The 11814-nt window shown below is 33.7% G+C and overlaps 1 protein-coding gene and 1 non-coding gene across 6 annotated transcripts; both read right to left on the reverse strand.

Moving 5' to 3' along the window:
* Positions 1-4149: 4149 nt before the first annotated feature.
* On the reverse strand, positions 4150-11204 carry LOC142547444 (GPN-loop GTPase QQT1-like). 5 transcript variants are annotated; one of them, XM_075655748.1, is made up of 10 exons: positions 10874-11204; positions 10674-10718; positions 10487-10566; positions 9704-9778; positions 7174-7254; positions 6714-6817; positions 6405-6561; positions 6213-6300; positions 5529-5553; positions 4150-4907 (listed from the first exon to the last, which is right to left on the reverse strand). In XM_075655748.1, exons 1-10 carry the CDS (start codon positions 10963-10965, stop codon positions 4686-4688), a joined length of 969 nt encoding a protein of 322 aa, XP_075511863.1. In that variant the 5' UTR covers positions 10966-11204; the 3' UTR covers positions 4150-4685. The 5 variants fall into 5 exon arrangements, with proteins under 5 accessions (XP_075511863.1, XP_075511866.1, XP_075511862.1 ...); XM_075655751.1 differs by having other exon boundaries at positions 5481-5553; positions 9736-9778; positions 10874-11203; XM_075655747.1 differs by having other exon boundaries at positions 5481-5553; positions 10874-11202.
* Positions 11163-11234, reverse strand: TRNAP-UGG (transfer RNA proline (anticodon UGG)). Its single transcript has one exon. It is a non-coding gene; the product is annotated as a tRNA-Pro (tRNA).
* Between the last annotated feature and the right edge of the window lie 580 nt (positions 11235-11814).

The raw sequence follows: 11814 nt of genomic DNA on the forward strand, positions 1-11814 counted from the left end.
CACAAAAAAAAAATGAAGAATAAAAAAAAATTATTAAAAGCTTCTTCTACGTTCAATATCATGTTCTTGAGGTGAATTATCTGCATTTAGCCCATTAAGAACACTTATCGGAGAAGATGATCCTTCGTTGTTTACCATCTTTTTCTCACTAAATTTCCTTGCCAAATCTTTCTTACTCTTCAGCTTCCTCGTACTCGACGATGATGCCGATGAATTCGCACCATTTACAATGGGAATCAGATACCAGCCAATCGAGGTGCACAGAATCGCAAAAGATCTCCCATGAACAACGAGAAACAAAAGAATCAGCACGAAAATCAGTGGGAAATAGTAATAAGGATGCCTCAGATTCTCCAGCTTGAAACCAGTCGTGAACATCCTTTTTGCCTCTAATTTATCAGGGATCCCCCCGCTTTCAATCTTGTCTCGCACTTGCACAACAGCAGGATTAATGTCCGGATCATTGCCTCTCTGATTCTTCACAAAACCATGTGCGTTCTTTTCTTGACTTTTCTCCTTAGTCTTCACGACGATGGGCTTCACCTGGTTGGAATCATTCGAGTAAACGAAACGCACCAAGGATATCTCGTCGGAGCCAACTTGAGTGTAAATCTCCTGTTTCTTGTCGTCAAGTTCAGCTAAAAGTGCGTAGAATTTGTCCAGACCCCTGTCCGCATAAGGGTTCTTGTTGCCGCTATCTTTGCCGATTCTGCATAAATTCGTGTTCTTCTTGGATCTCTTCGGGGTCGAACATGGACTGGTGTAGCGTTCGTTTTCGTCTTCATGGCCGAAGCTTCCGCTGCCACAGATAAACATTTGCAAACTGATGATGGGTTTTTGCTGGTATGATTGAATCAAAGGAAGTTATAGCACGAATCAAATGTATGTATATATTGAGGTGGAGCCATTTGAGGAGACTTCTTCAAAGGATTTGGTCAAGCAAACACAAAAGTATATCTCATACATATATAATAATTCCTGGAAGCTTCTCTGCAAATTTATTGGGAAATAGAGGTTTTGAACTTTAGAATTTTTTTATAATATATGGATAAAGTATTTTAAATATAAATCCATAGCTTGTGTCCTAAAATGCCCATCTTATTATATAATATTACCTTATTTAAATTTTATTTGTTCAATTTTCGATTTGTTTGGGTTTTTTATTTTAGTTTTATTGATGCAATTTTTTTAAAAAAAAAATTTTTAAAGCAGTTCTATCTTACATTCTTTAATATAATATAGTGCATTAAAATTCGATATTTAAATATTAAAGTTTCCACGCAACTACTCCACAGGCACAGAGGTGCAATATTACTAGCTACTAGCCAGTGATAATGATACTAGCTGGTAGTACTACAGTCTACACAATAGGTTTTGTGCATGTAATTTGATATGTTTTGATTTGTAGTTTTATAATTTATACAGATGTTTGATTTTTTATTTATTGACTTGAACTTTTTTGTATGGTTCTTTTCTGATAAAAAATCGGTTGGTTTTTATCAAGTGACTTGAATCTTTTGTATAGTTATAACAAAATATCAACTGACTCGTTCGAATATTGTTTATCTGATATCGATACTTTTTAACGTAGCTCTGTAACAAGAATAAACCCATAATACACATATCAAAATAAATCTAAACAAAAAAGAGAAAAAAATTAAAATAAAACGACACCCAATATTTTAAAATGAAAGAAAAAGAGCTTGTCGTTTCTATCTATTTTTTCTTAGATAGATTTTAATGTGTATAATTTAGGTTTTATTTTTACTATATGAGTCATGTAAGAGAATATCGATTCCAAATAAATACTTGATAGATTTAGTGTTTTCTGAGTGAAAAAAACTAGAAAAACATCACATGACTAAAAGGAAAAAAAAAAAATACTGAAATTGCGGTTTTATCTAAAATGAAACATGCTAATTAAACTTACGTTGGAACATGTTGATTGATTGTTATACATGGAAATCGATAAAAATGTGCATCGAAAAGTTTAAAAATTTATAATATTTTAAAGGCCAAAAATACACTTTATTCAGATGGATTAGGTTCCTTAATTGTAGTATAATATAGATTATTATTTTTTTTAAATATGGGCACATAGTTAAGATAAGATTTGATGTATCCATCAAGTTTGTGAGAGTTTTATTTGAATCGGTCCTGAAGTCCATAAAACCAAACCATTGTTTAATGGTTATTTAAGCTAAACATGATGCGACACGTCCAATGAACATTTACCAATTATCAATTAATATCAAGAAATACAACTTCACCACAAATTAGTTTCTAGCAACCTGCCTAGCTCGATACATGAATCTAACTCAAGTGCATGAGGTTTTCAAATTCCTACTAGCTAAAGAATTCGAATGTATAATAACAAATATATTCGACTAAATCAATTTGACGGTGAACGATAAACTATTTATGTTTTTCAACCGTTACAGCGAATTTCAAATCCAACGAAACGAACCTTAGACTTTATACATATATTTTCTTAATGGCTAATATAATGAGTAATGAGTAGATAAATTTCAGACTCTCATGCCAGTGGCGGAGCCACAGTGATTGACATCGGGACTTTAGCCTGGGTGACCAAAAAAAAATTTTTGTAAAAAAAATACATAAATTTTGTATAATTTTGGATTAATTTTATATTAATGCGGATAGATCAATTTAAAATATTAAAATATTCTAAAATTTAAAATTCTAGGTCGGATAAAATCATATTCCTGACTCAGTCACGGTCTCATACCATCCTAGATCATTATGAATTGAATCGCTTAGGTCCGCCCTCTTTTAAAGAATCACTTATAACTACCAAGATATATTCAGAAATAATTGAGATTATATTATTTTTAAGTCTGACTTATTTGCAGCTACATATTTTTTTTCCCTGTTTCAAAGTTTTCAAGAACTCAATTCATTAACCCAAATAGTAATAGTAAGTTTATTGTAAAACGGATTAACATTGTCCATAGTTTACAATATTAAGTAATATTTTTGACATAAAAAATAATATTTTTTCATAAATTATTCATGAATGACCCAAATAAGATATTCATATCATCAATTGGAAAGAAAAGAAACTTCATAAAATTAATTTTTACACTTTCTAAATTTTAGCATAAACCATAGTCACCTAATATGAAAAAATTTAATCACATCATTAACAAGGGTGAGGATATTAAGCATAAAATTCATCGTATATTCGTTAATTCTTCATATAATCGTCGTATCAACTTTGTTTCGCCCCATTTTTTTCTGCTAAACATTCCCCAAATCGACACGATTATACATTTTTATATGAATAACTATATAAAAAAAGTCAAGCTTGGAGTGCACATATGACTTGTTGATCCAATTGAATTTTCTATCTAGAAGTTGATTATTATTTGTCACATGATTTATTATAATCTGAATCTGTGGGATTGATCTTCAATCCGTCCACACTGTGTCCTCTTGCCCAAGGCATCTAGAAGCACCATCTTATGTGCCGTTGAATCACGCTTTTCATGGAACTGATGAGTTTGCTTCTTCTTTTTTTAAGTCGTGCTAACGACTACGCCTTTTCTTTCCTTTATACTTCCGAGTTGCCTTTTCTAATTCTAGAAAGATACTTTTGGAAAATATAACTCTGAGTGTGAGCTGCATTAAAGTCAAATGTTGGTTTTGGTTATTACCTTTCCATGAATGATGAAACTAACCAGATATAGCATGAAAGTCAATGGAATTTTACATTTTCTTTATGGCTAAAGATCCCAGACCCCAGAGATTTTCCTACCAGTAAGCAACTGATTTTCAATCTCATGAAAATAGTGCCTTTTCGTACAAAAAAAAATGTCAAATTTATACAAATGGCGTCACTTAGTCTTCGTCTTTTAGCCTTGGAACAAATTTACTGTGGATAGACACTTTTCTAAAAAAAGTACATTGGCTGGGCACAAAATCTTCTCCAAGATCATACTCAAGCATGTTGTGAACGACCAAATTAGCTGCATCTTAGTTCAGAAGTGAGAAATATACCGGTAAAGCGTAGAGGTATGCACCGCGACGATTCTACCACAGCTGATTTTAATGATTCTCAGGGTCCTCATTGTTAGGAAAAACCTCGTCATCCTTCATGTACTTCTCCTGTATGGCGGCAACTTTGAACCTTCATAAGTTAAGGAACATTAATAAAATTCATACAAGAGAAGGGTCAAGTAAAAGAAGACGTTAATCAGGCGATCAGGCATGCACTATATACAGACAGCTTTGAAGATATTGTGTCAAAATGTCAACACTATGACCACTTAGGCAGAGATGTGATCAAAATTTCGATATTTTCTTTTCTAAAGTGGGGATGGGGAAAAACATTTCAATGGAAAGGAGAATTAGAGGGCAAATCGCAATCGTAATATCAAATAAATGGCATTCAGTTATATATAGTAATGACGACATAACTCGAATCTATTCAAATTTATGGCTTGATCATTGTGCCAAATGCAAGGTGCGGCCTCACAAGATAGAGAGGTGATTATTACTAAAGTATAACACACATTCAAGTAACTGGAGAGCGATTACTCTTGCCCAGTGGTCACTACTCTACTCATTTAACACTTCCACATATGAATCAACATGTAAGAACTAAAAAATCCAGTTCATGCCGGAGGAAAATTTCAATCTTGTGGGTACAAAGGATAGATATGCTAGTGAGTTGCAAGTAAAGAAAAAAGACATGAAGACAGCAATTTAGAAATCCATATAGCTAGATAAAACATCCAAGTAGAAAAAGGATATCTATAATAATCCCAATCAACGGGACCAACTGTGATTTTACTAAACTCGATCGCACTCGCTTCAATGCCAGCAAATATATACCCGTTGCTCTTGTCAATAAGTTTAACGAGATTTCCAACACTCACTTTATCCTGAAAAATCACGTTTAAAGAATAAGGGCATGGATAATAAGTATGGATTAATGGAGATGTGAACACCAAGGTTCTAAAAAGTGCTAGGCGGTCGGCGGGCGGCCACCCACCGCCTAGCGCCTAGGTGCCTAAGCGGCCACCTAGACGGCGTCTAGGCGGTTTTTTTTTAAAATATATTAATTAATTATAAAAATACATAAAATATTTTATAATACAAAAAATTAGTTAAACTATGCATGAATGTGTTCCAACATTTTCATTATTAATTTTCAACCATGCTTATTAATGTGCATAAATTTTTTATATGCATATATTTCAACAAAATATGCATAAATTTGTTTAACCATTTTTTTAAAAAAATTATATTTTAAAATTCAATTTTTAAAAAAAAAAAATCGAACCGCCTAGACAGTTTGTTATAATCGCCTAAGCGGTGCCTAGACTGCCTAGGTGGCCGATTTTTCCAGCACCACCTAGAGCCACCGATTTTCTAAAAATCGAGGTGGTAGGTGACCACCTACCGCCTAGGCGGTCCTAGGCACCACCTTTTAGAACAGTGGTGAATACACATACTTGAATATCTAAAGTCGTGAAATTGACAAGACTGTAATCTTCTATCACCTCGCACAGCTCCTTCGTTAGCTTCCTGAGCCAGAAAATTGAACAAAATTGAGCATAAGCCAGCCATAGATTACTTAAATTCTAAGCAAATTTGGAATCAGAAAATTGTCATCCACAACTAAAATGCAAATCAGAAAGGGATTGCCTGATTAAGAAAAAGGATGGTGGAATGATTGTACACACCGGTTACACAAAACAAAGTCATACAATTTTTTTATGCTTTTTTTTTTATGTGTACCTTCAATAAAAATTATAACTAACTCCTAGATGTGTTACATATACATTTTACAAGAAAATGGTATCCAGATTGAGAATTTGCAAAATAGGACGGACAAAAAATTAAAATATACGTGTTTACAATGCACCTGTGAGTTAAAGAAGGCCAAATCATATGAATTAAAATTTTCATAACAAGCATAAAGGTAGTAATTGACATGATTCAATACATCACTTTATCAAATCAACAATACATGAAAAAAATAGCACGGTTGAAAAGTGAGCAATATGTTCTCAAGCTGATAAATTGGTGCCAATTTCTTCCGGTAAGACTAACAAAAAATGACTTAATATACTAAATGGCAACCTATTGGAAAAACAGAACGAAGAAGAGGGACACAATTAGTATTTTCTAAAAAAAATAAAAAAACCTAAACATGCATATATCACTTAAGACTTTGTAAATACTTGTACTTAGCCGATCGAGGATCCTGATCGAGGTAGTGCTGCAAATAAGATAGATCTTGTACATCGGTATAAAAATCAAGGTTGAAAGCTGCAAAACAATCCAACAATGAAGTTAGAAAAGCGTGTTCGGGATATGTACTAGAACGGAAACAAATCTACATGTAACTGGTGTGGAAAGAAGATAGTTCTAACCAAGCTTTCCATAGCTTTCGATAAGATCAATCTTAGACAAAACGTTGACATGCGGGAGTTCCAAGTGTAGCATAGTAGACAAAGACAAAAGCAATGCACTCACATACTTTCCAGGATCACTGCAAAGATGGGCATCGACTAAGTGCACTGCCGTTAACTGCAGGAGGTAGAGATCATATCAAGAGTTTAATACAAGAATCATATCAACTAGCCGGTCAATTATTGGTTCAAGTGTCAATGCGCATTGAAAATCTAGATGGATTTAATGGATGTGTGTAAGTAATAATTAACTAGGAAAATAAGACACACCCTGAGATTTAAGTCCTTCATGAGTTTCATGATAACTCTCTTTGCATTTTCGTGAAGGAAAAACAGTTCCACTTGGCCAGGGAAATCGAAGAGAAGATAGTGATCTGCAAAAATTAAGAAAGGAAACACTTTTTGATGGAAGTACTTGGCAGAAACACATTCAAGAATCTCAAATTAAATGAACATTGGATTCTGGAAATGCAAGCAAGGTTTGTTTTGTTGATAACAAAAACTTATTTTGTATTGCTAACATATTTTATCAAGTGTGTATTAATAGATAATCATTTGAAGTTTAATGATTCACCAAAAGGTTGGTTAAAGTTTATATTGATGTTTAGATGGAAAATCTTTAAGAGAGAGTTCATGCGTTGAGAATCAAAAACAGCAAAGAAAGGTCATTTGCCACAAGGTGAGCAAAACAGATAGGTGGCGTAGTTTTTGGAATGACAGCACAGCTTACCATCTGGTAGGATAACATCCTGGAATGGCAGTAAAGCGGTCATCTCCAAGCACGTTTGAGTATTTTGATTATAACTCGTTACTATGTGATCCAAATGATGTATATGTAAAAAAAACGTTTAGAAAGGGCAACTCATACTCCTAAAATTTATGTCTGAACAACTTGTCCTAATAACCATTGTATGCCGGATAAAAATCAACAGAAATATGTGTTTGACATAGAAACGGAACAGCGAGCTTATTGACAGACATGCTGCAGTTGATTAAGCATGTATCGCCTCATCCAAATAGAATGAGTCAGTATGAATATCGAGAAAAGGTGGAGAGCTACAGCTTTTTCACGCAGCATTTCATAAACTTTGCCCACACATGGAAAAACAGCAGTGCTCCAACTTTTATGTTGACACTTTAAATTCGAAAAATAGAAGTACCTAAGGCATAAAAACAGATGGGCGATTCAAGACAGATTTCCAAGACATATTTGACAGTTGGGGAAGTGCAGACATTTCAGAAAGTTTATCCAACTGCAAATTTATTGCGTCTCTAACAGCAGGTAGTTTGTCATGTCTAATGACTAGTTTATCATTTAAACCTACAAATTCATGATCTGAAAGCCTAAATAAGAAGGTTGAACGAGCTAGCAATAGAAGATCAAATCAAAGAGTTCAACCAAATAAACACTCCCTTTGCCATAAAGTTTTATAAAAGAAAAATTAACTTATTGGATTAAATGATGTGGTCTTATCATCTAGACTTTAAACAACATGAAAGCTGCTGTATCGAGAGAATATTTCGTGTAAAGCTCTAGAACACTTAATCGAGTTAGAGTTGGATGTAAAATTGCCCGAGTGATTGTCTAATCTTTTACACTAGTGAAGTAGTGATCGTGCCAGATAAATCATGAAAGGTGTTAGCTGGAGTGCTGAACAAAGTAATTTCTAGGTGATGTCAATTGTAAGTAGTCAAACTAGTAGATTCTTCCCAAATGGAAGAAGAGAGTGGAAAGATCCAGCATTTGAACCTCTATACACTTGTATATTTGATTGCATTTTCTTCCATTATACTTGCACTTAATATTTAATATTTATGATGCATATTGGAAGCATTTTATGTTTGATAAAATATTTCAACTTGCTAACTCAAGTTAATAAATATCACATGAAGTAAAGTTTAACCTTCGTATTTAAAGAATGAATTAAGGCAAGTAATAGGCATTTATTGTTAAACTATGCCAAGAAACAAGAAGTTTTTCATTCAACCCCTTTCAGATTATCTATCATGAACCATCCATATATAATTATTAAGGAACTCTAATGATAAATCACTACTCAAGGTACAAGCTTTCAAGTGTTAGACTTTTCGTACCATCCACAAACAAAAGAACAAGAATATATCCTAGATTCGCCACAAGTTACAAAACATGGTCAAGAAACACTTATGGATTGAGATCAGCAAACCTAATGTTCTTTTGTTAGCGATCATTAGCAGCCTAAAAAACTAAAACAAATAATACTTGGAGATGCCTTTAATACTATGTCTTATTTTTCTTTGTCAATGTAAAGGTGATAGAGACCCAATGAAATGGTCGAGTTTTAATTCAAGTTTGATCCACATTGTAAACACTTGAACTGAATCAACTGAATGAATAACAAACCAGAGAATACATTAAGATTATTGTCACGCCCCAGGCACGGGCCCGCGTCTACGTGACTGCACAATGAGCCCCTATAGCAACTACTTAGTATTCGTCCTCATTTTTACGAAAATGATTAACCCAATTTACTATAAAAGTCCATTGTAAGACCATTATAAACTCATTTTAAATCTTTAATTTTTAAGATGTGGGACAAGGGTATCACAATCATCCCTCCTTCAGAACGCGACGTCCTCGTCGTGGCCTAACCACTCGATCCACCAACGCCGAGAAACTAGAGGTGGCTCCTACAGGTTCAAGAGGTGGCTCCAGTCATGTAACACTTTGCCCCGCAGGTTCAAGAGGTGGCTCCCATGCACGTAGCACTTTGCCCCGCATAACACTTATTTCCCGATATTCCTTGATGGTGACCGGCTCTGATACCATTCTGTTACGCCCCGAGCCTGGTCCCACGGCTGCGTGTCTGCACAAAGGGCCCCTATAGCAACTACTTCGTATCTGTCCTCGCTTTTACGAAAATAATTAACCCAAGTTGCTATAGAAGTCTATTGTAAACCCATTATAAACTCATTTTAAATCTTTAATTTTTAAGATGTGGGACAAGGGTATCACAATTATATGGTATGAAATTCCTTATTTCCCTGATTACGATAAATAAGGGGCGAGCCAAATAAATCAAAGAATCATTCAGAATCAGCTGCAGACATGAAACTCCAAATATGTGTAAGTATGCAGAAAAACGAAAAATTAAATATTACGAAAATTAAGGGGTGAGACAAATATATCAAAGAATCATTCAGAAATCTGCTGCAGACAGGAAACTCCAAATATGGGTAAGAATGCATCAAAAAGAAAATTAAATACTATAGCAAGTAACCTTTGAGCAAGGGTTTCAGTTTGGATTCTAACCAATCAATGTTCTTCTCCAAATAGTCCATGCAATAAATAAGACCTATAAAACATAGTAAACTGTTTTTCAGATTCAGGATCCGAGGCATCAAAATGACTCGTAACACATATTTACAAGTCACATTATAATAAATTACAGAGAGAAAAAACATTTGCAATAAATATTCACTACACCAGAAAAGGTGGGAATTATTATGCAGACGAGGAGTATTCAGTTTTCAAACTTTTTTGAAACATTTGTTAGAGGCATCTACAAAAAAACACAATGTAGCATGTAGGTTTTAAGCCTGAGCAATCTGGAAATATTATTAACAACGCATGTTTGTTGTTTAAAACCATGAAAATTTGTCAGTCCGGATAAAGTTTCTGCATCCGAAGTCATTTATACACGGCAGTTATCATAGTCATTTTCAGACCATGAAATGATCAAGGCGTTATATTACGAATCACATTCCTAAATGCTGACTATATACAAATTCAAGAAAGAGTTTACAAACAAGCTTAGAACAAAAAAATTAACAGGAAAAACAAGTATAAGTCAATCAATAAAAGGAGCTGCGGTGTCCAAATCCATCTAAACAAAACATCGAAAGAGGAACTTGAAGCTAGCTGATGTTGCCCAACAAAAGTTTTACAGTGCACCTCGAAAGGCACCTAACTTGAATCACATGAAAATATTGGCAGTCAAGATAGTAAAAAACCGAAAATATTTCCAAACACATGAAGCTGAAACACAGCATAATGCACTCACTTCCGTTCGGACCAAGAGAATGCTCAGCCATGACATCGGAAAGTTTAATCAACTCCTCAATGTTTATAGCACAATCATATCTTTATTAGATAAGAATAAACTCATCGACCAAAATCACAACGCATACAAACACACAACTAATGAGCAATTCTATCACAAGCTACTAAAATACCAAATAATTGGATACGGTAAAGAATCATTAGCGGGATCCAAATTAATTACAGCGACCTTCCTGCAATCCATTAAAGAAAATATTTAATTAATTACAACTGCAAACATGAAAACCCAACTCATATTTTAAATTTTAATAATACATTTTTGAGATTCTAAATGCTTCGGCACTTAAAAGAATAATGCTATCGTCCTTCAGAAAAGCTCTAGTGTTACCTGCCGATGAGTGGCAGGAATTGGGACATGCCATTGCAATATGTCGTCTTTCCGGAGCCCGGAGGCCCTATCACCACCTGACCAAACACCATCTTTCTCTTTCGTTATCTATTATTTACTTGCACAATTTCTGTGTGTAAAAATCGTAGTTTCCAACGGTTTCGGATTGGAATTGCTGTTAGGTTTATGGATTGGAAGATTCCAGCTGCACAAAAAGGCTTAAACCCCTTTCGATTTCAATTAAAATTCTACATTTTATAATTATAAAAGTAAAAATGCGTAAAAAAAAGGGGCATTCCGAGAATCGAACTCGGGACCTCTCGCACCCAAAGCGAGAATCATACCACTAGACCAAATGCCCTGGATGCCTTAGGTTTATGCTTTCTTAATATGTATAATAAAAAATATAAGCTATAGCTACAGAATTTATTGGGAGCTTGTGACACTCATAATTAGGTAGACTCTTATTTTTTGCTCTTGATCATATATGGAATGATATTACATGCTTCAAAGAGTGATATAATATAGGAAATTGACTTGAAATTGAAAGCAAGCCAGCATACATGTTGATGAACCAATACCGAGGAAGATCTGTTTGGTGCAAATAATACAACATTAGTTAATTACACATTTTTGTTTTATACAACGTTTGACTTAATTCTTATAATAACTAAAGTTATAAATAATATATTATACATATTTTATAATCACATCTCATAAATCAAACGATCTATATATATGTATATATATGTGTCTATATATATATATATCTATTATATATATAAATATGTGATTTTATATGTGAATTTCCCTTTATCTCTTTATTAATTGTTTGCTTTACATTAATTACTTATTTTAAATGTGTCTTTTCTTTCTCCTTATTCATATTTTAAATATGTGTGATTATTAATATTTTATTTTTTATGTTTATCTACATTATA

The sequence above is a fragment of the Primulina tabacum genome, chromosome 5 (genome assembly GCF_025594145.1).
Source record: "Primulina tabacum isolate GXHZ01 chromosome 5, ASM2559414v2, whole genome shotgun sequence".
Taxonomy (NCBI): Eukaryota; Viridiplantae; Streptophyta; class Magnoliopsida; order Lamiales; family Gesneriaceae; genus Primulina; species Primulina tabacum.